The sequence below is a fragment of the Carcharhinus amblyrhynchos genome, chromosome 3 (genome assembly GCF_965287045.1).
Source record: "Carcharhinus amblyrhynchos chromosome 3, sCarAmb.v2.hapA, whole genome shotgun sequence".
Classification (NCBI taxonomy): domain Eukaryota; kingdom Metazoa; phylum Chordata; class Chondrichthyes; order Carcharhiniformes; family Carcharhinidae; genus Carcharhinus; species Carcharhinus amblyrhynchos.
Genome location: NC_137326.1, coordinates 89660110 through 89687765, shown reverse-complemented (window position 1 = coordinate 89687765; position 27656 = coordinate 89660110). Strand labels below are relative to the sequence as shown.

Below are 27656 nucleotides of genomic sequence, written 5' to 3'. Positions count from 1 at the left end.
TTAATGAGATCAGTCTTTTGCCTGCTGCATGTGCCTTCTAAAATGCTTTCAAGCAACTATGGTTCTAAGGCTATGGGCAACCTAGTGTTAACCAAGTGTTAACCTTGATTAGTGCCAACAATGGGCAGCCTTACGTTAGCACATGTTGGCAATATTGTTCAGTTAAAAGCTTTGGAAAATGGAAGAATCTAGATTATGCAAGCAGGAAACACAGTGCAGAGAGATGCTGCCTATGTTGAGTAGAAGGAATTTAAATCTTTTACTTTCCCAAACTGTAGCTTTATTTGTCGTAATTTATGCAGTGCTGGAGGACAATATCTGCGTGGTCCCTTTGCAGAATCTATTCCTGAATTGGCAAAATGCCACCTTCAGGTGCTGCATGTGGTCTGTACCCATTGTGTTTCTCCTTTTGACTTTAGTGCTCCAGTTATACTTCCTCTTGGCAGGGAAGGCACATCTACAGCAGATTGATTTCTGCAGGTAATTTCTTTGGCCTCACATTGCTGGCAAAGAGAGTGGGTCTTCTTCCGCCTCTTGCCAAATGATGATGTTCCCTTCTTCAGTGTCACTGAGCGCTCTAATGGAAGCATCAGTTGCTAATGGAGTATGGTCTTGCATTAATGATGTCCTTCACTGATTGACGTTCACGACAACAGAATTGGAATTTTGGGGTCATTTGCATTAACTCAGGTGATTAGCTAACCATCCTCGTTTATTAAATAAAACAAAATTATTGTGATGCTGCAATCTGAAATCTAAAGAGAAAATGCTGGAAAATCTTAGCAGGTTTGGCAGCATCTGTAAGGAGAGAAAAAAGCTGACGTTTTGAGTCCAGATGACCCTTTGTCAAAGCTTTGTCAAACCCATCCTTACTTATTAATGGAGCCTGAAGTGGTAGACCATCTACTTAAGATAAAGCTGTAAGTTAATGTACAAATTAGTTCTAGTTTAGTCAGTAGTAGAAAACGTATCTCTAATCATAGGCTGCAGAGTTAAAGCTGATTAAATGCTGGTGTGATTTGTGTGTACACAGTTGTTAGTGCCTTTGTCATCCTACTCTTCTCTCTGGAGTTTGATTAAATAGTATATCCTTAACAGAAGACAAGGCAAACAAATCACTAGAACGGATCTCAATTATTTGTTGCTTGTCAGACAACTCGCTGATAGAAAGTAGGTGGAATTTATGCACAAGTTTCAACAAATGTCTGTCTTGATGGAGTTTCCTGTTTCTTTCCTTAGGAACAAACCAAGAATGCTCAATTCATCATCATTTCTTTGAGGAATAATATGTTTGAAATTGCTGATAGGCTGGTTGGAATCTACAAGACCCACAATACAACGAAGAGCGTTGCAACCAACCCTAAAATCATCAGTCTTCAAGCACTTCCTGAAGTAATCAGTACAGCCTGAGTCCAGATGATAGCGATGCCATCAAGTTTTTAATAGACTGATAATTTTTTTAAAGAAATCTTTTTTATTCTTCTGACCCTTTTTTATGCTGCTGTTTTTCTGGGAGTTCATCGCAACATGAAGTGGTAGTGTAAACCTTGAACTATGAATGTGGAAGGTCTTTCAATATTGCTCCTTATGCATAATCCAAATATTAGCAAATTCTTTAAGTTTAGATACTGTATATATTTTGTATGTGAGCAAAATAAAGTGTTTTAATATACTATAGTTAGCTGAATACTTTTATATTAAAAATCATTGTCAAAACATTTTGCTGTATAGTTGACTTTTTGAGTTTTCATCTACGAATGATTGATTGCCAAAAAGGCAAACAGTAGTTATGTCACCTTTACCAATGACTGGAAAATTCAGCCAGCTTTTGGGGAGGTGCAGTGTTGTCAACCGAGAAATGAAGTGGGCTCAGGGTGGCTTTATGGATGAAACTGCAGCTAATGGGAGGTTGAGAAGTGTGAGACACAGCCAGTGAGTGGATTCAAATGCCAAACGCAGCCTGTAGTGAATGAATAAAAATGAATTGTTGGTTAGTTCACTGCTGCCCCCGTTTATTGTTCAGTGGGTTGGTGTGCAGGCTGAAAGAGGTATGAGTATTTGGTTTTTAGATGGGCTTTTCTTTTTACATGTTTTGTTCAAATGCTGGCAATTTAGTGCTTTTGGGATTCTCATAGTGAAGCTGATATTGCAGTTTGCTGGATGTTAGGATACTGGAATCTGGTAGGATGTGAAGGGTTGCTCGGTAGTGAGGTGACTGAAAATTGGGTTGAGTTTAGTGAAATAGTTAATATTATTTGGCATTTGCAAGCCTAATGTTGGCTTATTTAAATTACTCTTCTGAACTTTATATCTTTCCCAGCAATTCTCTATATGTTATGATTTTTACTGTAGGTACTTGCATTTCTTGATTAAACTCTCATTTCAGCTGATTTAAGATTCCTTGATGTTGGTTTTACACACTGCCAACTTAACACTGATGTTTTAAGTTGCTTGGATTGCAGCTTTATTTCAAAATTCTATTAAATCAAGTTTGCATTTGGACATTTACATAGTACTATTATTAAATGTCATATTAACTAGTGGTTTATTTGGATGTGTACTGGTTATATGATGTAATATACATCGTAAGAAGTGTCTCAACACCAGGTTAAAGTCCAACAGGTTTATTTGGCAGCATGACCTTTTGGAGCACTGCTCCTTCATCAGATGAGGGAAGACTTGTATTCACGAACGGGGCATATTCAGACACAAACTCAATTTACAAGGTAATGGTTGGGATGCGAGTCTTTACAGGTAATCAAGTCTTAAAGGTCTCCAGCCAGGACTGTCCTAGCTGGAGACAATACACACCTCTTTAACTTGTGCTTGGCCCTCTCTCCATTCATATTGCCTGTACCTTTTTAAGGCTTGATTAGCTGTAATCAAATGGACTTTAACCTGGTGTTGTGAGACTTCTTACTGTGCTTATCCCAGTCCAATGCTAGCATCTCCACGTCATGGGTAATCTACATCCCCAGGTACTTAACTGGAGTATTATAAAACAAAATTTGATCACAGTTACACACGACAATATTAAGGCAGGTGGTATAAAGCTTGGTAGGTTTTAAGCAGCATCTAAGTTGTTCCTGGAGATAAGTTTTTTTTAAAAAATATATTATTGATATATGCATTTCTTGTGTTTCATACAACAAGGCAGAGAGTATGTCTTTGCATGTGTGCTGGTGTTGATTTCCTGGTCTCTTTTACACCTTTTTTCTTTTGGATGGGAAGCTGTAGATAGTTGGGTGGCATAGAGAAAATGTTTTAATGATTGTGAATAAAATGTGGCCATTAAATTTTCACAATGTTATCAGTTTGCTTAATGAAATTTGCATCTTATTGAGTGCGTTTCAAGCTTTCAGCCACTTTTCATCCCTTGACACAAATGAACTAGAAAGGGAAACTAGTATTTGGAGTAAGATCAAATGGTTGCAGGATGTTCCTAGTGACACAAATATTAAAATGATGGTTAATTGTCTTCATATTGCAATCTTCCATTTATTACAAGTTGTAAGATGCTCTACATTTAAAGTTGGACAAAACCAAATGTCATAATTAGTATTTTGGAAAATAAAAATGCCCAGTAACATGTAATTTACAAAGTTTTATTCTATACAAGTATAATGTTTAACATTTGTCAGCTATTTCAAAGATTCAGAAGAGAATTTGGAAATATATTGACTAAAATATGGTTTTACAGAAATTTTTAGGAATATTTACTGTACTCAAAATATTTTAAGAAAATTTCTGTAAAAGGTGTCTAACCTCTAGAATATTGTCTTGATACTTGTATCCTGTCATGATTTATTATAGCATTAATTATAACCTATGTGTAATTTGTTAGTCCATAAATCAGTAAAAATAGAGCTATATACATTGCGTCAGAGCTACCAAATTACTCCTGTGACCATTTCTGTTTAAGTATCTTGTTCCAAATAATACTACTATATTGTAGGAATGCAACATGACCCAAGCAATTCAAATGTTATATTTTCAGTGGTGGGTAAGAACCAACAATAATGTGTTTTTAACCAGTGAGCCTGATTTTGGGAACCATTAATTGGTTTGTTGCAATAAAATCTCATTTTGTACAAAAACTACAAAAATGTTCCAAAGTGGACAATTTTCAGGGGTATCCATCATTTCAAACTAATGATTGAGGAAACTATATTGTTGCTATCACTTGCTTGTGTATGCTTTTCTTCCCTTGACTGGAGAACCCCAGGTACATGAGGACAACCATTATTGATTAGTTAGCCTTAATCCTACTATGACTACTTCCAACAGGCAGTTTCACTGTGATGCAATGAAAAATTGGATAGTTCTGTTGACACTGTAGTAATTGGGAACTTGATATTCAGTTAATTAAATCTGAAACGTAAAGCTAGTGTCAATAACTGACAATGAAATTAATGAATTGTACAAATCCATTAAGGAAGGAAATTTGCAATCCTTACTTGGTCTGACTACTGTGTCTTCTGCAATGACCTGGAAAACCACTCAGTTGTCATCACCACCACCTTGGTAATAATTGCCCAGGAGATTCACCTTCCAGTCCAGAAAATTCATAAGACAGTGAAATTGGGAGAGGGGAGTAAGGAAACTGGATGAGTACTTATCCAAAATGGCTATTGCTGCAGTCAAAATGTGGAACAACTCACAGAAGTTTACTCTTCTCAGTACATACATTCAGAGCCCTGTTTTCCCTGTGTACAGCATTATTTTTATATTTTTGCTCAAGTTAGTTACTATAGATTATTCTCAGGATTCTCAAACTATGGAATAGCTACCCTATCTGTACCTGGCCCTGTTAATAGCAGACAGGGAGACTGAGATATCAAAGCATTCCATTTTTTTAACATTTAACATTCCTCAATTTATTAGATTTTTTTTAAACCATTTTATACCATCCACCTAATTATTAACTTTGAATCCAGACCAAACTAATGCTTTCCAATTAAAATGAGTTTAGCCTGCATAGAACAGCAAATATAAAATTATAAGTAGTCATTTTTCAAGGCAGTTGTTCAAAAATGTTGGGTAAATGGAGAGTATGATTTTAGTACTTTTTTTAAAAGGTTTCCTAATTAGTTTTATGCGATAACCTGAGCTATAATAAACCGGATGTGCTTGATATGAATGCTGGGTGTCGATGGTGGTAAATTTTATTAATTTCCTCTGTTAAAACAACAAAGAACTATCCCAATGTAAAATTTTTGATTCTTTTCAAAAAAAAGTAACTTTAACTTGACTGTATATTGTATCTTACTTAAAGCAAAGTAACTTCAGAGTCACTGACTAATACACTTAGCTGAGTAATCCATTTTTTAGTTGGTTTGTTCGTGACTTTCTGAGGAAAGTAAATTCTGTAAACTGTTTGAAGCATATTGGAAGACAGTACTTAATTGAAAACCAAATATTTGATAAATGCAAGGAAATAAAACTGTCAGCTGGCAAAAAGAATCAATTACCGATTGTGCAGAATGTTCCAAAGCAGCCTTCAAAGAATTAAGCCCAGCACAAACTTCTAGCATTACATCACACATCTGCTTCACCTGTGGGAGATCAATAACTGTGGCATTTAACAAAACACACGAATCCTTGAACAAAACACTCAACGAAACAATGGTTAGCAAGAACAGCAGTGTTAAAAATAGAACTGAAGTAACAGATCTTTGAGAAAATTCCTTCAGTTGATTGATACGTATTGCAAGATCTTTATTCCAGTGATTTTCCAAACAATGTTTCACTTGTGGGATTGGTGCATCTCCAATATGGTCAAGTGTTACCTTTGACCATTTCTGCATCAGAAATTGTCCTGCTCGTGGTTGTATATTCAGTGCATGAATACATGGAAGCTGTGTTTTCATTAAAATATTCACCCTCTGGCGGTAGATATGTATTTTCTCAAGAAAAGCCAAGGGATCGTCTTCATCTTCCAAATATGTACTAAAAGTTAAAAGGTCATGTTGTTCTTCCTTCAGCCTTTTCATTTCCTGAATTAATGGAACATATTCAGTGGTAATCTTTAAGTTGACCTCATCAAAAGCAATCAGAAGAGCCTCTTTTTTACTTTGTATTGTTTTTTGGAGATTCTCAAAATATTGGATGACTGTTTCTTTATCTTGCTGAATGATTTGTTCAGCTTGTGATTTCTGGTGCTCTAGCTGTTCAATGAAAATGGATACTTTGCCCCAACGCTTATCAGTCAACTGTTCAACAAGTTTGCTAGATGTCTCCTTTTCCTTAATATAAGCATTCTGGAGATCATCAATGGGATGGCCTTGATGCTGACCCACTGTTAAGCAAAAACCACATACCAATTTACGGTCCAACAAACAGAACATGTTTAAGGGTTGCCTGAAGTGCTCTGAGCACGTAGGAGTTTTTGGATGTTCTTCTTTCTGGTATTTCTCAATAATTCCCATCAGTGAAAAGTTTATTGGTAATGAGCTTATGCCGACTGGGGGTAGATCCACAATACTTCTACAAGTAGGACATTTTAGTGGAATTCGGAGGGGCCGCCAAATGGAAAAATTTCCTGATTCGTGAACAATGTTTTCTAAACATGTTCTACAAAAGGTGTGAGAACAAGGCAATACACGAGGATCTTCAAAGATGGAGTAACATACAGAACAAGTTAAATCTTCCTCAAAATTATCCATGTTCACCTGCAACTGAGGAAAGAAATCAATTAATAAAACAATCTCATCCCCATTTGATACAAAAACTTCTAGTTATACATTAACAGAAAATCAAGATGAGGTGGTAGTATCTTCTCAAACTACTACAATTTGATGTAGTACAGGAACCAAGGTGCTGTTGGGGAGTGCCAGGTTTTTGATCCAGCCATGAAAAAAAACAGCAATATCGTTTGAGGTCAGGATGCTTCTAGGCGAACTTACAAGTGGTGGTGGTCCCATGTATCTACTGCTCTTGTCTGTCTAAGTGCTAGAGGTCATGGGTCTGGAAGGTGTTATTGAAGGAGCCTTGAGTTGCTGCAGTACATGTTATAGTTCTTATACACTACTACCACTGAGTGGTAGAGAAGTTGGATGCTTTAATGTTGTGGAATGGAGTGCCAATCAAGTGAGCTGCATTGTTCCTGATGAACTTCATGTTGTTGGAGCTATACAAATCAATGGCAAGTCTTATGATTTTTGCCATGTACATGGTCTAAGGAGTCAGGTGGTGAGTGAATTCCCTGTCCTGCTCTTATGGCCACTGTCTTTATAAGGCAGTTAAGTGATTAATAGTATTCCCCAGGATACTGATAGTGGGGGATTTGATGTTGGTAATGTCATTGACTGTCAAAGGGAGAAGGTTAATGTTGGAGATGTTCATTGCCTGGCATGTGTGGCATAAATGTTATTTGCCACTTATCCTTATTGAGTTTTTTGAGAAAGTGACCAAAGAGGTGGATGAGGGTAAGGCAGTTGATGTATATATGGACTTTAGTAAGGCGTTTGATAAGGTTCACCATGGAAGGCTTCTGCAGAAAATGCAGATGTATGGGATTGGTGATTTAGTTAATTGGAACAGGAATTGGCTAGCAGATAGGAGACAGAGGGTGGTGGTTGCTGGAAAGTATTCGTCATGGAGTTTGGTTACAAGTGGTGTGCCTCAGGGATCTGTTTTGGGGCCACTGCTGTTTGTAACTTTTATAAATGATCTGGATGAGGGTATAGTTGGGTGGATCAGTAAATTTGCTGATGACACCAAAGTCGGAGGAGTGGTAGATAGTGAAGAGGGGTGTCATAGTTTACAGAGAGACTTGGACAAGTTGCAGAGCTGGGCCGAGAGGTGGCAGATAGAGTTTAATGCGGAAAAGTGTGAGGTAATTCACTTTGGTAGGAATAACAGATGTGTAGAGTATAGGGCTAACGGTAGGACTCTGAATAGTGTGGATGAACAGAGGGATCTAGGTGTATGTGTACACAGATCCCTGAAAGTTGGGAATCAAGTAGATAAGGTAGTTAGGAAGGCATATGGTGTCTTGGCGTTTATTGGTAGGGGAATTGAATTTAGGAGCCGCAATGTCATGTTGCAACTGTACAAAACTCTGGTGCGTCCGCACTTGGAGTATTGTGTGCAGTTCTGGTCCCCACATTATAGGAAGGATGTGGAGGCATTGGAGAGGGTGCAGAGGAGGTTTACCAGGATGTTGCCTGGTATGGAGGGAAGGTCCTATGAGAAGAGACTGAGGGATTTGGGGTTGTTTTTGTTAGAAAGAAGGCGGCTAAGAGGGGACCTTATTGAAACATATAAGATGATTAGAGGTTTAGATAGGGTGGACAGTGATAGCCTTTTTCCTCGGATGGAGAAAGCTAGCACGAGGGGGCATAGCTTTAAATTAAGGGGTGGTAGATATAGGACGGATGTCAGAGGTAGGTTCTTTACCCAGAGGGTGGTGAGGGATTGGAATGCCCTGCCTGCTGCAGTTGTAGATGCGCCTAGTTTGGGGGCGTTTAAGAGATCTGTGGATAGGTTTATGGATGGAAAGAGATTGGTTTAGGTTAGAGGGTCATTGCTTTTTTAATTGGTCGGCGCAACATCGTGGGCCGAAGGGCCTGTTCTGCACTGTAATGTTCTATGTTCTATCCAGGTCTTGCTGCATCTGGACATGGAGTGCTTTGATATGAGTTGTAAATGGTGCTGAACATTATGCAGTCATTAGTGACCATCCCCCTGCCTGATCTTATTATAAGGGAAGGTCATTGATAAAGCAGCTGAAAATGGTTGGGCCTAGGGATACTGCAGCGCTGTCCTGAAACTGAGATGATCGACTTCCAACAATCACAGCCAGCTTCCTATTCGCTAGGTATGATACCAACAAGTGAGATTTTCTCTCCTGATCCCCACTGACTCCAGTTTTGCTTGGCTCCTTGATGCCATACTGTCATGACATACCTTGGCAAATTTCTACACTGCCAGATAGATGCCAGAGTTGCAGTTGTATTGGAGCAGTTTGGCTAGTGGCATAGCTAGTTCTGGAAAACAAATCTTCAGTGTTAGTGCTGGGAGCGCATAGCTTTGGCAGCATCCAGTGCCTACATCATTTCTTGATATATGAAGTGAATCAAACTGACAAGAGATTTACATGTGTTTCTAGGGACCTCAGGAGGACTCCAAGATCGGTCACCCACTTGACATTTTTGGCTGAACACCATTGCATATGCTACAATACTAAAGTGCTGGGCTCTCCCATCATTGAGTATTAGGATATTTGTGGAGCCGCTTCACTCTACTGCATATTACCTCTACTGCCTGGCATGCAAATAGTCCTGTGTTGTAACTTCCCCATGGAGAAATAATGGGGGAAACACTGGGTGCAGGAGGAAATCTGCACGTGATTTCCTGTTTGACCTGACATCATTGTATTTCATGGAGTCCAAAGTCATGTGGAGGATTCCCAGGGCAACTCCCTCGTGATTGTATTCCACTATCACCACCTCTGGTGGATCTGACCAGCAGGTGGGAGGGCAAACCCGCAGATGGTGATGTCTGGGACATCGTCAGTAAGGTTTGATTCCATGAGTATGACTGTCACATTGTTGCTCAGCTAGTCTATCAGGCAGATTGGTTAGGCCGGAATTGTTTTCTTTGACCTCCTTTGTTCCAATGTGAGATTTAATTGAGACGTATAACATGACCGGTTGAGAGAGAATGGATAGGCAAGACCTTTCCCTTAGCACTGATGTCAAAAAACAAAAGACAGATTTAAAAATAATTGATCTAATGATTAGAGTTGAGTTGAAGTTCACCCTGAGGGCAGAAGGCATCCAGAATTCATCTGAAAGCATGGCAGATGCAGAAAAGGTCTGCACATATAATAAAAAAATCAGTGGATATATACTTGAAGTACTGTAACCTACAAAGCTACAGACTATTAGCTAGAAAATGGAATTAACTCAAGTCCTTCTGTGCATTAAATGTTCCTAAATTTCAAGGTAAGAATGGAATCAATTGACAAATGTTCCTGCATACAGATAACTATCAAATTAAGTTGCCTCAGTGGCCGGTTGTGATATAATTATGGTCTGAGTTGCATGCTTTGCTAAAAGAATATGCATACATGAAAGTGTCAGTTCTAACGCCTGCCCATATTCAAACTCCCACCAAATCCTGTTTGCCAATTCTGAAATTCCCTTCCTAAATCTCTACCTCTCTGTTCCTTAAAACCTATATCTTGACCAAGGTTTCAGTTATCTGTCCAATTATCTCTATGGATCTCAGATGTCATTTTTAATGTTGCTCTGGTAAAAGTGCCTTTGGATAGTTGACTACGTTAAGTGCTATACTAATGCAAGTCGTCGTCATACAATTATTCTTGTGGACAAATACCTAGCAGTCGTTTTGTGGTAGCACATTCCCATGGTCATTAAGTAATTGACCAGATAATCTGTTCTGGTGGATGTTGGTCAATGGTTAAGTAATGCATGGACTACCAGAGGATCTGTCTCACTGATTTCAACAATACTGCGGGCAAGTGATTCTCCATTTAACACTTCTGAGCTGTAGTGAGTATAATGTGCACATGCTGGGCAAAATCCTTTGGGAGTAGGAACAATTTGACAATGGCCATTGGATTTGGCAGGATCAGTAGTATCTAGAAACTTAATGTGCTGAGGGACATTGGCTGGGAGGAGCTCAGGTGAGTGCATTGCTGGGGTGAGGGAAGAGAAGAGAATCATGTCCAGGCACCGTCAGGCGCTGTGCTAATGGTAGGGGATTCTATTTTAAGTTTCATGCATCGAGAAAGCCTTTAAAATGGCGCTCTGATCTTTAGGAACTGGGTTGCTGGTGAGGCAGACTCTTGCCAACATGACTAAGAAGCCCACCTCTTCAACTTTTTTCTTTCTCCATAACGATATGAAGGAAAAAGCTGCTACTGGGAATGTTGACTTCAATGTCTCTTCTCACCCACTGCTACACTACAAGAAAACAGCAACATTTTGCCCATTTTTTGTGGGCTCTGAAAAGTTCTTGTTGGTTTGTGACTTCACTAACAGCCAGTTGATGAGGCTTTCAGAAATTGGTCCCATACGTGTTTCTCAAGTACCAGGCAGTTAATACTTCACCTCTCTGGCTTGCATATGCTGCAGACGTTTACATCCAAACTTGCTTTCTCCTGAACAGACCTGGCAGGCTTTGGTGTGGATCTACAGGGATTGGGTTTCATTTAATTCTCAAACAGAAAATGATATTTCAGTTGTGTGTCTTCCTGTCCCGGTAAAGGGTTTGAAGTATTGTCTCAAAATCTATTTCTTGATCAAGGTTCCTTCCTCACTTTGTAAGGGGAAATGCAGCAGAAAAGAATATGCTGATTTATCATTTATAATCTACATTTCCCACAATAGTGTGATTGCATGACTTTCGTCACATTCATTACTAAGTACTCATCCTTCTAATATAAGCTTTGACAATGCATGTTATATCAGACTATAGAACCAGATAAATCCAGATTTGATTCTCACTTTCCATTCCAACTTGCAGTAACTGTTCCAATCTTTGCAGTGTTAAGACTCTGTCAAGGTCATGTTAGATGGCCAGTACCAGTATACTGAGATTTCAGTAATAAAGTAATATTGAATGCATTCTAAAAAACATGGGCTGTCTCTAAATTCAGAAAGTAGGTGCTATGTATTTGACTAAGTGTTAAAAATATATGCAGGTGTTCAAAGTCCTAAATGAGGTAGTGTCAGTGCAACCACCTTCAGATCTTTGTAGAGATCATCAAATTTGTTCAACTGTTCACCCATTTGCAGGGAAAGCTGCATTCTGGAATAGTCTCATTCTGCCCTTTAATCTTGGTGCAGCCAATTCTTCCTCAAAGGAAACAGGATGGTACATCAGGTCAAACAACAAATTGAGCCTCATCTGCCTGGTGACAAATGAATCTGGACCATCCCAATTCAGTCACAAATGAGTATGGTGCTAATTCACCACAGATTAGCTGGTGGTGTAAAGGGAACTTTACCTAATAATGTCTAATAGAGTCTGTGCACAGCGATAACAACCTTGATAAGCCTTTGAATCTCCTAAAACTGTGCCAAATATTGGCTCATCTCTTCCCTCCAGTTTGCTCACTGGCCTGGATTGTGCTGCAAGCACTGAAGGGACTTTTTTTTGTAAAATTTACCTCGTAGTTTCCCAAAGACCTTTCATGGGTTTGTCGGTGGAAATTTCAGGTAACCAAGCATCTGATCCATTTATAGCACTCCCTTTGCAGGAATCTGCAGTGTCTGTGAACAGGAAGCATCTTCAATCAAAAGCCCGAACTGAGACATAGACTGCAAAGCAGGAAGTAAAAAAAAAAGGGCAAGATTAATCACATTTAACTCATTACATACCAAGCAAAAAAACTGCAGCATACTTACATGATTGAGGGAAAGAAGAAAACAAACAAAAATATTTAAAACCTGCAATATTAATTTTTCTCAAAGAACTGTGACTCCAAACTTCTAAAATTTCAATAATAGATAAGATTTCAGTAATTTTCACATTATGGTATTAAAATCTGTTACTCATGACTGCACCAGCCCTTCTCATTTTCATCAGTCTTTACAGCGGGAACACAAGAAATAAAGCAAAAGTAGATGACATGAGCTGTCAAGCCTGCTTTGCCACTCAACATGATCATGGCTGATCTTGGAGATCAAACTCCATTTTCCCACCCATGCTCCACACCCTTTGATTCCCTAAGACACCAAATATCTAACCTGGCTTAAATGTCTTCAACAATGGAGCATCCACAGCTCTGGGTGTAGAGAATCCAAAGGTTCACAACCCTTTAAGTCATTTCTCCTCATCTCAGACCAATGTGATTGCCCCATCTGGAGACTGGGCACTCCAGTTTTAGATTCCTTGACCAGCAGAAACGATCTCTCAGAATCTTCCATGTTTCAATGAGATCGCCTCTCATTGTTATAAATTCCACAGAACATGGACTCAATTTACACAAGTCCCTCTTCAAAGAGAAACTCCCTCATCCCAGGAACCAATCTAATGAACTTTCACTGCAATTGTACCCTTTCCTAAATATGGAGGCCAAAACTTCATAGTATTCGCAGTGTGGTCTCACCAAAGCCTTGTACAATCGTAACAATAATTGTTTATTGCTGTACTCCAATCCCCTTGTAATAGAAGTCATTATGCCATCTTCCTTCATCATTGTTTGTTATACCTGCATGCTAATTTCTGCATTCCTTATACAAGAACAGCCAAGTCTCTCAATGTCAATATTTACAAGTTTACACTTTTTAAAAATTATTTTGCTTTTCTACTCGATGACTAAAGTGAATAACTTCACTTCCTCACATTATATTGTACCTATCCTTTTGCCTACTCACTTAACTGTCTAAATCTCTTTGCAGCCTCTCTGTATACTCTTAAAGCTTACCTTTCTACCTGTCTTATCATTAGTAAATTTATATACACTCTTTCATCCAAGTCATTAATAGATTGTAAATAGCTGAGGCCTCCAGCACTCATCCTTGCAACAGTACAAGTCACAGCTCGAGTACTTAAGTGCCACTTTTATGCAGTCTATGCCTCCTGTATGTTAACTAATTCGAACCCTTGCCCTGCCTAATCATCTTTTTGGAATGGTCCCTTACAAAATACCTTTTGGAAATCCAGGTATACTACATTTCCTGGTCTGCCCTTATCTACCTTACTGGTTACAACTCGTCAAAAAGGACTTCCCTTTTGTAATGCTATGTTAATTTGTTGTAATCATACTTTACTTTTCTAAGTGCGATCTGATTTCCTTGACAGATTTCAGTATTTTCCTTTGATTTGTTATGCTAAATGACCTACAGTTCCCTGTTTTCACTCTCCCTCCTTTTTCTTTGAGGAGCAGTATTACATTTGCCAGCTTGCAATCTGATGGGACTGTTCCTGAATTTAAAGGATTTTGCAAAATCACAAGTAGCACATTCATTCACTATCTCTACAGCTAACTCTTTTAGAAACCGTCAGGTCCTAGGAATTTGTTGAATTTTAATCTCTCGCATATTTCAATACTTTTTCTTTGCTGGTATTAATTATCTTAATTTCCTCACTCTTTTTAGTCCTTAAGCTACCTTTGATTTCTAATAATGTCTTCTACTGTGAAGACAGGCTCAAAATATTTGTTCAATCCTGCCATTTCCTCATTCCCAATGCTAATTTCTTTTGCTCCTTTTAAGTGACAAACATTTACATTAGCTATGCATAGTGCAATCTATAGCTGAGACAACTGAGTTGCTTGCCACTCCATTTCAAAGGGCAGTTAAGAGTCAGTTATGTTGCCCCACATGCCACGTGATGACTTCCTGGATATCAGATTCCTGCTGCCAGCTCAGGAGGAGACTGCTCAGTCTCTTTTTGCCACTGGCTGAGACTCTTTGGTATCTGTGCATGCACACTGTCCTCCAATGCACATACAGTGTACAGCTTTCACTCAGCTACAATGGAGTGGAAGCAATTGGAGCACTCCGCAAGAAAGTTGTTCTGTTTCATTGTAAAATTTATTTATTGTGTCACAAGCAGACTTACATTAACACTACAATGAATTTACTGTGAAAATCCTCTAGTTACCATACTCTGGCACCTGTTTGGGTACACGGAGGGAGAATTTAGCATGGCCAATGCACCCAACCAGCACATCTTTGGGACTGTGGGAGGAAATCAGAGCACCCAGAGGAAACCCATGCAGGCTCCACACAGACAGTGACACAAGTCAGGAATTGAGCAGAAGTCCTTGGCCCTGTGAGGCAGCAATGCTAACCAGTGTTACCCCAGCTGGTTGTGTCTGGCAGGATATAATATTAAAAGTGGAGCACAAAGATCAATCCCATTTACACTGAAAGCAAAATTTCATGAGATATTCTCATGGAGAAAAGTAAAGAATTTTATATGCAGTGTGTTCTTTCATGTGAGCAGTCAATTTCGGCCTCCTTGATGCTGTGCACGTTTTCTCTTAAAATCCCCTCATTCTCTCTGCTGTGGAAGTGAAACCAGATGGCATTTCAATGGAGGGAGAGGAGTTCTCCATGAGCACAAGCAATTAAAGATCTTGAATTGGATGCATGGTGTCAGTGCGGTTTGTATTAAGAGCTAACTGAGTGTGCCCAAGGATCTCTGACACTCCTAGGTCATCAGGTCTTGTCATCTCCCATTGGCACTCGTCCAGCGGTATCCCTTATCCTCCCCTCACTGGACACAGAATTGGCCAACCTGATAGAATGGAAAATCTCCCCAAAGCATACTGGCGAACCTGATCGGTTCCTCCCGCTGGCACAGTCCAGTAGTTTTATGATCATTGACTATGAGATATACATTTTAATCTAGTTTTTTTATTTACTCAGGGATGTGGGTGTTGCTGGCTGAGGTATCATTTATTGCCCATGAACTCAGTGGCTTGCTAGGCAATTCAGGGGGCGTTTTTAAAAGAGTCAATAACATAAATTCAATTTATTAAAATTCCCATAGCTGCAGAGGTAGGATCTGAATTTGGGGCGGCATGGTGACAGCGGTTAGCGCTGCTGTCTCACCGCCAGGGACCTGCGTTCAGTTCCGGCCATGGATCACTGTCTGTGTGGAGTTTGCACATTCTCCCCGTGTCTGTGTGGGTTTCCCCTGGGTGCTCCAGTTTCCTCCCACTCTGCAAAGATGTGTGGGTTGGGTTGACTGGCTATTCCAAAATGCCCTCAAGTGTCTGGGGTACTAGTAAGATAAATACATGGGATTATGGGGATGGGGTGTGGGTGAGATTGTGGTCAGTGCAGACTTGATGGGCCAAATGGCCTTATACATTGTAAGGTTCTTTGAAATTGTCTTTAGGGCATTAGTTTGGACCACTGGATTACTAGTTCAGTAACAATGCCACTACAGTACTATATATAAAATTATTTAAGTAAAACGTATTCTTAAAAACTGTGTGCAAGTTTGTGTTCACAACTGATATTGTATTTGGCGATATGCAAATTAATTTCAGCAGAAACTTGATAGAAAAATATATCTTAGCATAATTTCAGGCACAACTTGCACCTCTCATCAATTCAGCCCAAAGCAGAAACTCTACCCCTTGATGTTTTGGGTAGAAGAAGTGAGATATTATATAAAACCGTGCATTTGCTGTACTAATAAAATGTATAAACTTGCTTTCACTGAATAAACCATATGATGGCGAATAATGATCAAGTTTTCTGTCAATTTGCAATTGTGAATTTGCAACTAGATCCAAGCCGTATTATTTTTCTTAATTGCTAGTCTGTCAACTTCATTATTCCTGAGATTTTTTAAGTTCTGTTTTTAAACACTACAACTTCAATGGTGGAGCAGATAGGATGACAGTAACAGCTGTTCATTGCCATTTCCGGCACAAAGTTCAAGTTTAAAATCTATTAGTATCAGTAACGTGAAAGCCAGGCAAAAATTGGGCTTGTGGGAGCAACGCTCCCTCTCTGTCACTGGAAAAAAACCTAGGTGATCCGATGAGAGGTGCTGTCTGTGTTGTTGTACGTGGCGCAAGTGTGGCCTATCCCCAAATCCTGCGCAGCAGTAGTGACCCAAGCCATTTTCAAATTTATCTGGAGATCAAAGATGGATCGCGTCTGGAGGGAAGCGATGCACAAATCTCCAGAGAACGGAGGGAAAAACGTTCCCAATGCCGCCCTCATCCTGACGGCCACCTTTGTGTGCGGCTGCACCAAGCTGTGTATAGATCCTTGGTACAGTCGAGTGCCACTACTTTGAGGTTCTACCTGTCCCAAGTCTTGTGGAGGATGGGTCTGGCCACACTGCCACAGAACGCTCCAAGTAGTTGGACCATACCACAGCACTTGTCCTTCATGGAGAAATGTTCCCACACACCTATGACCACATGGCGATTCAAGCAGTGGTCAGCATGTAACATCTGAGGCCCTGAGAGAAAAAGAGATGGCAGATCCTGTCAGATGGTTCCCTGGACAGACTGTCAGTGTCATCTGGCAGAATGCCTCATCACCAGAACTCAAACAAATACCAAGACCCGGCTTGGCTGGTGGTGAGAAGGGCACTTCCTGTCAGATCCTTTATGCATGTTCGAGGTCTCAACATCACCACACGCTGCCTTCGAAGCGGCCACAGGGGTAATGAAACAAACAGTCAGCACACTTCCTTGTGGAATGTGCCTTTGCAAAGAAGGTCTGGAGTGAGATGCAGTGGTATTTGTCAAGGATCGTCCCAAACAGCTCAGTGACGCAGGACTCTGTGCTCTACGGGTTGTTTCCGGGACACACACCGACGTAAGTATCAACTGCTGCTGGAGGGTCATCAACTTGGTGAAGGATGCACTTTGGTCTGCCCGAAACTTGCTGATCTTCCAGCTGAAAGAATTGTCCTCGACTGAGTGTTGCAGACTGGCACATTCCAAGATCCAGGACTACATGCTGAGGGCAATGACACAATGGGGAAAGGCCACCCTGTAAAGCCTTTCAACCGAGGCAGACTAAGGGCCCGGTAACTGCAGAATACCCTTGGCCAGCGTAACTGTGTGCCAATCTGAGAAGTAACAACATACAGTAAAATCTGTATATAGTTTTAAGCAATGAAATGTAATGAATGTAATGTCGCGTAAATAAGCATAGTATTGTACTAGAAAAATACTTTTTTGCACTGTTTGTAATTTTTGGATCTGTCGTTTTGCAGTTGTCCAAGTATATTTTTGAAATTAAAAAACTGATATTTATGCAAACCAATCGTAATGCAAGTTTAAACTTCAGATGGTTGGCAGCATGATCTACAACAGCCAATGCATAATAGTGATTTGGGCACAAGACCACATTATCATTGGGAACGAAAACAAGAGGTTTGCTTTGTGCCTGGCATATTCAGTGCAGGGAAATTTCTTGGATGAAAGAAGCCTATGCACCTACTGGGTGTAAGATTCATTAATGGCACAAGTGGGCCTACTCCCCTACAATTGTTACAGTTGAAAATTTTATTCTGTACCCACTGATGGGTCTACATGTAAGGAAGGATTACAGGCAAGTATTGAGGTTTTCCCCCTTCATTTTCCACCAGGACTACCCAACCTAATCACTCATCTGTACCTCACCCTCAAGAAGCCAATGGAGTTCTGCTAACTCAGTCACCTTCCCTGTACCCAAACAGAAAAGTAGTAAAATGCTCAAATCATTAGCCACCATTAGAAAGCTACCAATCCTGCCAAATCCCACGCCTGGGATTTTGGTACTGTGTAGTGCATCAAGAGTATTAACACTGGGGCAGCCAAATAAGTTGACCTCACAGACATCAGTTCCGTTTCATGCAGGAACAACCAAAATCTGACAAACACAGATCGGCTTCTGTATCACCGTAGGAAAGCATGTGGCTCAGAAAGTGGCGAAAGAAATGCTCGAAAACTCTTGTTCAATGTGCACCAATTTGTACAATTGCAGCATTTTACATACAACTATTTTTCATTGGATCAGTTAAATTACTTTTTGAATGTGTTACCACACAATCACACATTGATCACTGTAAGAACTATCATTGTTTTAGGTTTTAAGAATCACAAAAAAAGTATCTTAACAACAACAAACAGGCTAAATCATGAGCTTATTCAACTTACTGTGAAAAATATTTCTCACTCCATTACTGACCTTATTTATTTATGAAATAAATGCAATACTTGAGCCTTTTCAGTTAACTATTCTGTGTACTGACAAATACAAACAAAAGGCTGTTAACTGTCCCTGTGATGCTGACGAATAACACATAATGTTGTATAAATTAATAAGGCGTAATAAGGACACTGTTGCTTGACATAAATTTTTGCAACATATGCAGAATTACAAAACAAATTATCCCATGGGCTCTGACTGTGCAACTGCTTTGTGTGTTCATATCTACAGCAAAGACACACTCCTCGACTTTCAGGCTTCTTAACTTTGGAATAATATTGTTATCCCTTGCTAAGTAACTCGAAGGATAAGAATTTCCAGATTAAAATCTTGTGTCACAGTTTGGAACAATAAAAGCAATTAACAAAGTTATCCACTGTATAGATGTGGGTGTGAAGTCTCCTGTGACCTGTAAGCCACACGGGATAAAATCTCACATCGTTTACAAGAATAGCTTGTGTGGAGAACCGCAATATTAATCAGCTTTTAGGGGAAAGGATTTGTAAAGTCAGCTAGTTTGACACAAGGAGCTTCAAAAGGACTGTCTAAGGTGCTGCCAAACAACCTAAATGGAAAATATTTCAGATCTGACGTGGCTGAGTATAAAATCTATCAAAGTATAGTTGTATAGTCAAATGTTTATATGTTGTGGGGAGCAGGAGAGACGATTGGGGTTTAGCTCAGCTGGCCAGATAGCTCATGTAGTTCAGAACAATGCCAGCAGCGAGAGTCTGATTCACATTCTGACTGAGGTAAACTTGGGATTTGCATCATTGCTCTCCCGAGGGTGGAAGACAATAGCAAATCACCACTGACAAAAATTGCCAAGAAAATGGCTCAGTATGAAGCATCAGCACACAATGTGTGCTCTGTAATTGGGATCAGATTTTCAAACTGGAATTTATTTACTTATCTCAACAATTCTAATGTGACTAAACACATTGACAAAGAAAGAGCAGTGGATGTGGTTTATATGGACTTCAGCAAGGTGTTCAATAAGGTCCCCCATGTAAGACTTCGAGAAAGTGAGAGGACATGGGATCCAAAGGGCTGTTGCCTTGTGGAGCCAGAACTGGCTTGCCTGCAGAAGGCAGAGTGTGGTTGTGGATGGGTCTTATTCTGCATGGAGATCGGTCACCAGTGGAGTGCCCCAGGGATCTGTTCTGGGACCCTTGCTGTTTGTAATTTTCATAAATGACCTGGATGAGGAAGTGGAGGGATGGGTTGATAAGTTTGCCAACGACACGAAGGTTAGTGGTGTTGTGGATAGTCTGGAGGGATGTCAGAAGTTGCAGCGAGACATAGATAGGATGCAACACTGGGCAGAGAAGTGGTAGATGGACTTCAACACGGATAAGTGTGTAGTGATCCATTTTGGCAGGTCCAATGGGATAAAGGAGCATAAAGGGTAGGGCTCTTAGCAGTGTAGAGGATCAGAAGGACCTTGGGGTCCGGGTCCATAGGACTCTTAAATCGGCCTCACAGGTGGAGGATGTGGTCAAGAAGGCGTATGGTGTACTAGCCTTCATTAATCGAGGGATTGAGTTTAGGAGTTGGGAGATAATGCTGCAGCTTTATAAGACCCTTGTCAGACCCCACTTGGAGTACTGTGTGCAGTTCTGGTCGCCTGACTACAGGAAGGGTGTGGAAGCTATTTAAAAAGTGCAGAGGAGATTTACAAGCATGTTGCCTGGATTGGGTGGCATGCCTTATGCGGATAGGTTGAGGGACCTCGGTCTTTTCTCCCTGGAGAGACAAAGAATGAGAGGTGACCAGATAGAGGTTTATAAGATGTTGAGAGGTATAGATAGGGTAAATTCTCAGAGGCTACTTCCCAGGGCTGAAATGGTCGCTACAAGGGGACACAAGTTTAAGGTGCTGGGGAGTAGGTACAAACGAGATGTCAGGGGTAAGTTTTTCACTCAGAGGGTAGTGGGTGAGTGGAATCAGCTGCCCTCAGTGGTGGTGGAGGCAAACTCACTGGGGTCTTTTAAGAGACCTCTGGATGAGTACATGGGATTTAATGGGATTGAGGGTTATAGATAGGCCTGGTAGGTAGGGATATGATCAGCACAACTTGTGGGCCAAAGGGCCTGTTTGTTTAATTCGGGCGCTTCAAAAAGGTACTGACTTGTCACCTGGTAATTCACACTAAGCACCCATTCTTGAGTCATTGTTTTGGCTGAGTTTGTAACACTTGCACTTCAGAGTCACATGGTTGTGAGTCCAAGTCCTGACCTAAGACTTGAGCGCATACATCAAGGCTGGCACTCCAGTGCAGTACAATATTTATCCCTCGATAAACAAATTATAGAGACACTTCAAAAGAAAGACTAGCATTTTTCAGGATCACTGAATGACTCAAAGTGCTTTACAGCCAATGAAGCACTTTGTAAAGTGTAGTCACTATTGTACTGCAGGAAATTTGAACGCAAACTTTCATAAGAACATAAGAAATAGGAGCAGGAGTAGGCCATCTAGCCCCTCGAGCCTGCCCCGCCATTCAATAAGATCATGGCTGATCTGTCGTGGCTCAGTTCCACTTTTCCGCCCTCTCCCCATAACCCTTAATCCCCTCTCTTATCAAGAACCCATCAACCCGCTTCTTAAAAATATTTAGCGAGGCAGCCTCCACCACTTCAACGGGCAGAGAATTCCAGAGATTCACCACCCTTTGAGTGAAGAAGTTCCTCCTCAACTCCGTTCTAAACCGCCTCCCTTTTATCTTGAGGCTGTGCCCCCTAGTCCTACTGTCTTTTTTGAGCGGGAAGAGTCTCTCCACCTCTATCCTATCCATCCCATTCATCATCTTATACGTCTCAATGAGATCTCCCCTCATTCTTCTAAACTCTAACGAGTACAAGCCTAGTTTATTCAGCCTCTCCTCATAGCTCAACCCCCTCAACTCCGGTATCAGCCTAGTAAACCTCCTCTGCACTCCCTCCAGGGCCAAAATATCCTTGCGCAGGTGCGGCGCCCAAAACTGCACACAGTACTCCAGCTGCGGCCTCACCAATGCCCTATACAAAGTGATAATAACAGGATAATCTGTTTTTGCAATATTGATTGAGGAATAAATATTGGCTAGGACATCAGAAGCTCCCCTGCTCTCCTCAGCAATAGTGGCACAGAATCTTTTACATCCACCCAAACCAGCAGCTGGCTTAACATCTCAACAGCACCTCCAACAGTGCAATGCTTCCTCCATGCTCCATTGCAGAGTCCGCTTTGATTTTTGTGCTCAAGCCCTGCTAAATAAGAAAAATACTTAACTGGCTGTAAAGCATTTAGAGATGGCAGGTAGTTGGCAAAGATGCTATATAAATACAAGTCTTTCTTTCATGTATGTTTATATAGGACCATTGCCAGTCAATTTGCTAACATATATGGCTCGCATGGAGCACTGTGGTCAATTTCCTGTTTCAATCTGTACATTTGAAATAAGGGTGGCATGGTAGCACAGTGGTTAGTACTGCTGCTTCACAGCACCAGGGACCTGGGTACGATTCCTTGGGTCTGTGTAGAGCTTGCACGTCCTGCATGGGTTTCCTCCAGTTCCCCCCACATTCTTAAAGACATGCTGGTTAGATGCACTGATCTGAACAGGTGGTAATTAGGGGAATTTCACAGTAACTTCATTGCAGTGTTAACGTAAGCCTTGTGACTAGTAAACTTTAAAAACAACATGTAGGAATCACTTGGTATCAACTGATACTACACTACTGATATAGGGAAGTTAGTGAGTTGAGGTCAATTGTAGACAACAGAGCACAGATTTGGGATCAAATGTAGCCCTTGTTTGGTCTATACTGCTGTCAATTACTCAATCACCAGTGGAACTTGCACTAATATGATTTTAATAGCTTTTGCTGAGAAACAAATTGTTGCTTAAAGGACGAACTAAAAAGCAATTCACAAACTTGAGGACTATTTCTCAGTGATTATTTTTCCAGTGTCACTTTTGAATGTGAAGTATGTAATGTTGTTTTAGAAAAATCAATTTCCATTATTAACCAGAAAGTGTGTGGCTAGAAAAGACTATTAGAACCGACTAACTTTATCAAATAAGACTAGAGTTTACAGAGCTTCAAAATTAAGGTTGAGAAATGGAAATAAGTGGCATTTAATTCAGAAACAACAGCAAATAAATAATTTCCTTTCTCAAGGCCATTTGTTAAATGGTATTGCTTGTCTGGTGATTAAACTACAGATATAATTAGATACTAATCTGTTTTATATTCCAATATAAGAAATGTTGAGCAAACATCTGAAGCTTTCAGGTGCCTCTCTCAAGTTCACATGACACTGTACTGACATTTAGTGGAATTATATCACAGTACAGTTAGCAGAAATGCAGAAAATATTGATCAGTAAAAGTTTAAGTTTGGTACATTTAATTTGCTTTCTTAAAAAGGTTTTTTAAATGACAGCAGAACAAGACATAGAAATACATAAATATTGATAATTCTAAATCTAATAAATGAAAGGATAATTAGATCTACCAGGCAATGCTTCATCTATTAATAGTTATGCATCACAAGGACATATTTTCCAGTATTCCAAAGATGTCACTGCGTCATTTATGGATGTAAAGTTTATTTATTAGTCACAAGTAGGTTCACATTAACACTGCAATGAAAAAAACCTCTGCAAACTCTAGTCTTATTTGGTAAAGTTAATCGGTTCTAATAGTCTTTTCTAATAATGTTTAATAATGGAAATTGATTTTTCTAAAACAACATTACATACTTCACATTCAAAAGTGACATTGGAAAAATAATCACTGAGAAATAGTCCTCGAGTTTGTGAATTGCTTTTTAGTTCGTGCTTTAAGCAACAATTTGTTTCTCAGCAAAAGCTATTAAAATCATATTAGTGCAAGTTCCACTGGTGATCAAGTCACCACACTCTGGTGCCTGTTTGGATACACTGTGGGAGAATTTAGCATGGCCAATGCATCTGACCAGTACTTCTTTCAGACTGTGGGATGAAACCCGAGCAGACACAGGGAGAACATGCAGACTCCACAAGTGCCCCAAGCTTGGAATTGAACCTGGATCCCTGACACTGTGAGGCAGCAATGCTAGATATTGAGTAAAAATCACAGTAGTCATTGTGACAAGTATATTTTTCAGGTCTTTCTTCATTAGAAGTGGCAAGCCCATTTTAATAATTTTTTTGTAAATAAATGAGTTAAATTCTGTACAGTTTTTTTTAAAATAATGAAAATCATTTTGCTTTTGTTTCAACATTCCATTTGACAGGTGTGTGAAACCCTCCACTTGAAAAAGAGAAAACAGGCAAAGAACTTGTGATTAGTGTTGTTTATAGATCAGAGGCACCCGATGGGGGAAAGAATTTTTAAAGCATCTTCAGAATCATTTTGGATAGAGTGGAAATAGACTTCGAAAATTCAATGTGGACTCGCTGCTATTGCGAAATCGACCTTACAGGAATGACAGATGATCTTGGATCTATTTTGTGTTGAATGAATGAAGTCTAGGTTGGCAAGTGTCTTCACGCCATAAGGGCGTCACTGAATGCAGCTTTTACACAATGGACCCCCCAAGTATCCCGAACCTGCATTAGAATGACTGGTGATTCCAAGATAATTACAAAACAAAGTGCTGATTTGACTGCTTGTTTGATGAAATTCAGGAATTGTGACTGGAATAGTTTAAAGAAAATAAAAGTACTACTGTGGAACAGATTTAGGGGGTAAATATAAATTGTATCTTCTTCCCCCCACCCCGCCCCCATGACAAAGATGCCATGGAAGCTTATTCTCAGCTGCTTTCACAAACATGTCTGGATAGCAGCAAGGTACACAATCAATTGCTCATATGGTCACGTTTTATAATTTTCAGCAAACCTGAACCATACGAGAGGCAAAAAGGTAACAAAAGACCGACAGCTAAGTGATTACATTATCAGTAACCTTCGCCCCAGTTTGGAATTGATATTTTCTTTCGGACTAGGAACCAGAAAGACAAGTGGCGTTTTTTATAGTTTGTACAGTGGTCACGTTAGGACCCTTCACAGCACAGATCAGCTTGCAGTAAATGGGATTTTTGTCCTTTTTCTTTAAAGATCCCGATGTCACCTGCAATGGGTTTTATTTCTATTGTAGCAGGGATGCTGTTTGGAAAGGGCTCCATTCCCTCTCCCCTGAACGGTTCAGAGAGAATCAATGAACAAAGAAATTACAATCGGGGCTCAGCTTCCTCGAGATGGATTCACATTCCCAGCTTCCCAACTCCAGGATCCTTCTCCCTCCCAAACCACCACATCGCTCGGTCGGGCCTAACACTGAACACCGAGGCTGCCTCAACAGCTCGGGACCACGGCCAGGGACAAGAGTGACCACTTACCGGGAGGAGAGAGGAGCGCGGCGGCGGAGAGGGGCTGAGTGCTCCTGGGTTTGAATGGAGACGGCTCAGTGTTCCTGGCTGCTGAATGGAGGCGTCTGGGTGCTCCTGGGTGCTGCTCTTGGGCTTGAATGCAGGCGGCTCTGTGCTCCTAGCTGCTCTGTTGGGGTTGAATAAAGCATCCTCTTGCCTACTGGCCTTTCTCCCACTTTAGCTCCCAAGGAGAGTTTCTACATGGCGCATGTCGGGATATCCAGCCCCCTTTTGCAAACAGCGAATAGCCGAGGCTGCTGCTCACATTTGAATCTTCAAAATGCAACAAGAAACTATAAAACCGCGTCCAGAGCGGGAGTGCGCGCCCGTCCCCCAACTTCTAAACTATACACCCAGCAATTGTAACATTCCTCAATAAAAACAGAAAATGCTGGATAAACTCAGCATCCGTGGCGAAAAAACAAGAGTTAAAAGTTTCGGATTTGAAAGATCCTTCTACAGAACTGAAACAAAGTAGAAATGGAAAGAATTATATAGCTGGAAAGGAAGTGGGACAGAATTAATTAATTCCTGATATGGTTTTAACAGAATAGTGCACCCTCAATATAAAACACTGGCGATTTTCTTTATTTTACTAGATAATTAGGTTTTAAAAATAATTACAAATTGGCGCAAATTAATTTTATTTTAAATCACAACTTTCTCTGACAGTTGCCAAATTATCTAGGAAACGACAATAGATCCATCAACAGTCTGAAGAATGTCAATTTGAGGTATAAAGTGTCTAACGGCTAAAAGGCACTGACCTCCAGTATTCCCTGTTTAACTGCAGTTTTCCAACATCCGCCATTTTTCCTGTTCACTCTGTTGTACTTAATCCTCCTACACCCTCTGATGGTAACCTGTGCTTCTTGCGTGTTTAGTATCGATCAATAAGAGAGGACGGTTTCCCCTATGCTGGAGCTGCTGCACTCTTAAAGGGGTTTGCACCTAATCACACAGGTTTATGTGCAATCACCAAGCTCTTTTCATCCAGTCAATTCCCTTCATTTCTAGAATTAGAGAAAACTGATCTTCCCTTGGAACGGATTCTTTACTTAATTATTATCTTCCTCTACTAAAGTTGCTGTTTAACTTTATAGGACAAAGAATCTGTGTAGCCAAGATACATATACAATGAATAAACTTCAACTGAGCCTAGAAAATGCACCTTGAAAGTGCAAGGCTTTGTCCCAGCTAATAAATTAAGGAGGTTTCTCTCTCAAACTATCAAATCTCCTGAATCAATCTTTTTGACCAACCAAGTAAACTAAATCAAAATTAACTAAAGGACAAATTAATAGAGGCAGCTTCCAAAAGGCAGGGAAATGCCCAAAACAAAGACAAATTAGAAAGGAAACTTAAAACATCAAATCAAATTGTGATAAAAGGGGTTGATAATGCACCCCACCCCTGCGGTGCCCAGCAAGCATGGAAGGTGTTAATGGTGCCTTTGGACACTGCATGCTCTCTCTCTGGGAACACCCGGTTGCGAATGTAGCTGTGGTAGAGGGACAGACGACCCCCTCGGTTGCCTGCTGCCTGCCCCCCCCCTTCCCCCGTTAATGGTGAGTTTAGTAAGAAGTCTCACAACATCAGGTTAAAGTCCAACAAGTGAAAAACCTTCCACACATCTGACGAAGGAACAGCATTCCCGAAAGCTTGTGGGTTTACTATCGAATAAACTTATTGGACTTTAACCTGGTGTTGTGAGACTTCTTACTGTGTTTACCGCAGTTCAAAACTGGCATCTCCACATCATGGTGAGTTTGGCCAGGCCCAGGAGCAAGTTCACAAGGAGGTTCACCACCTTCCACACCCCTCTCCGCACTGGGTGAAATCCCCTTAATCATTGCATGAGAAACAGGAATGAAAATAATTGTTCATTATTTGTAGGGCTGTTAAAACCAACAGAGTTGACTTCTTTGTTGGTTTCTTTGCCCGTAATACATAAAGGCAGCCATTCTGATCATTGAAAGTAAAAACTTAATTAACCATCGGCACTCCAATTGAGCAAACCGCCATGGAATTTTAGGATGGCCTGAATTAGGATTCTTGAAGTCAATAAACATTTCTTTTGTCTGCCCCTCGCCCACTCCAATTCCTTGGTGGTCAGAGCGGTAGAATTCCTCAACGGGACAAGTTAGAAATGTGATAAGCAAGTGAAAGAGGAGAGAGTAGGGAGCAATAGAATGGAGGATGGAAAGCAGAAGAGGTTAAATGACAAAAGGGTTAGCCAAGGCCAGAGAAAATGACAATGAGACAAGCAAAGAAACAATAGATATTCCAGAGAGATGTGACTGGCAGAATTGAACAGCATAAGAAGAGAGAATCAAGAAAGTAAAGGAAAAGCAGTAAAAGGAAACAAAATGAGGGCAGAGGTTACAGTTTGATATTGTTGAATTCAATGTTGTCTAAGTGCATAATGTTCCTTGAGCTTATGTTGAGTGCCATTGGAAGACTGCAGGAGGCTAAGGACAGAGAGATCAACGTGAGAGCAGATAAAGAATTGAAGTGACAGATGGCCTGAAGCTTTGAATCGCACTGGCAAAATGAAGGGAGATGTTCCATATGCATTCACTTAGCCTGCATTTGGACTTCC

General features: G+C 40.4%; 2 protein-coding genes across 4 annotated transcripts in view; one reads left to right on the top strand and one right to left on the bottom strand.

The window, feature by feature from the left end:
- smc4 (structural maintenance of chromosomes 4) overlaps nucleotides 1-3102 on the top strand; it is a 61243-nt gene extending 58141 nt beyond the window's left edge. The window contains exon 24 of the mRNA XM_080185480.1: nucleotides 1240-3102. Within this exon, the coding sequence (XP_080041606.1) occupies nucleotides 1240-1410 (171 nt within the window). The 3' untranslated portion in view covers nucleotides 1411-3102. The remainder of the gene's footprint in view (nucleotides 1-1239) is intronic.
- A 489-nt stretch (nucleotides 3103-3591) lies between these two features.
- On the bottom strand, nucleotides 3592-25876 carry trim59 (tripartite motif containing 59). 3 transcript variants are annotated; one of them, XM_080185482.1, is made up of 3 exons: nucleotides 25822-25876; nucleotides 12143-12293; nucleotides 3592-6677 (listed from the first exon to the last, which is right to left on the bottom strand). In XM_080185482.1, exon 3 carries the CDS (start codon nucleotides 6663-6665, stop codon nucleotides 5328-5330), a length of 1338 nt encoding a protein of 445 aa, XP_080041608.1. In that variant the 5' UTR covers nucleotides 6666-6677; nucleotides 12143-12293; nucleotides 25822-25876; the 3' UTR covers nucleotides 3592-5327. The 3 variants fall into 3 exon arrangements, with proteins under 3 accessions (XP_080041608.1, XP_080041607.1, XP_080041609.1); XM_080185481.1 differs by lacking the exon at nucleotides 25822-25876 and adding an exon at nucleotides 25025-25308; XM_080185483.1 differs by lacking the exon at nucleotides 25822-25876 and adding an exon at nucleotides 23156-23225 and having other exon boundaries at nucleotides 12143-12245.
- Between the last annotated feature and the right edge of the window lie 1780 nt (nucleotides 25877-27656).

Coding starts and splice junctions, on each gene's coding strand:
- trim59 (XM_080185482.1), bottom strand. CDS start 6,665: ATGGATAATTTTGAGGAAGATTTAACTTGTTCTGTATGTTACTCCATC.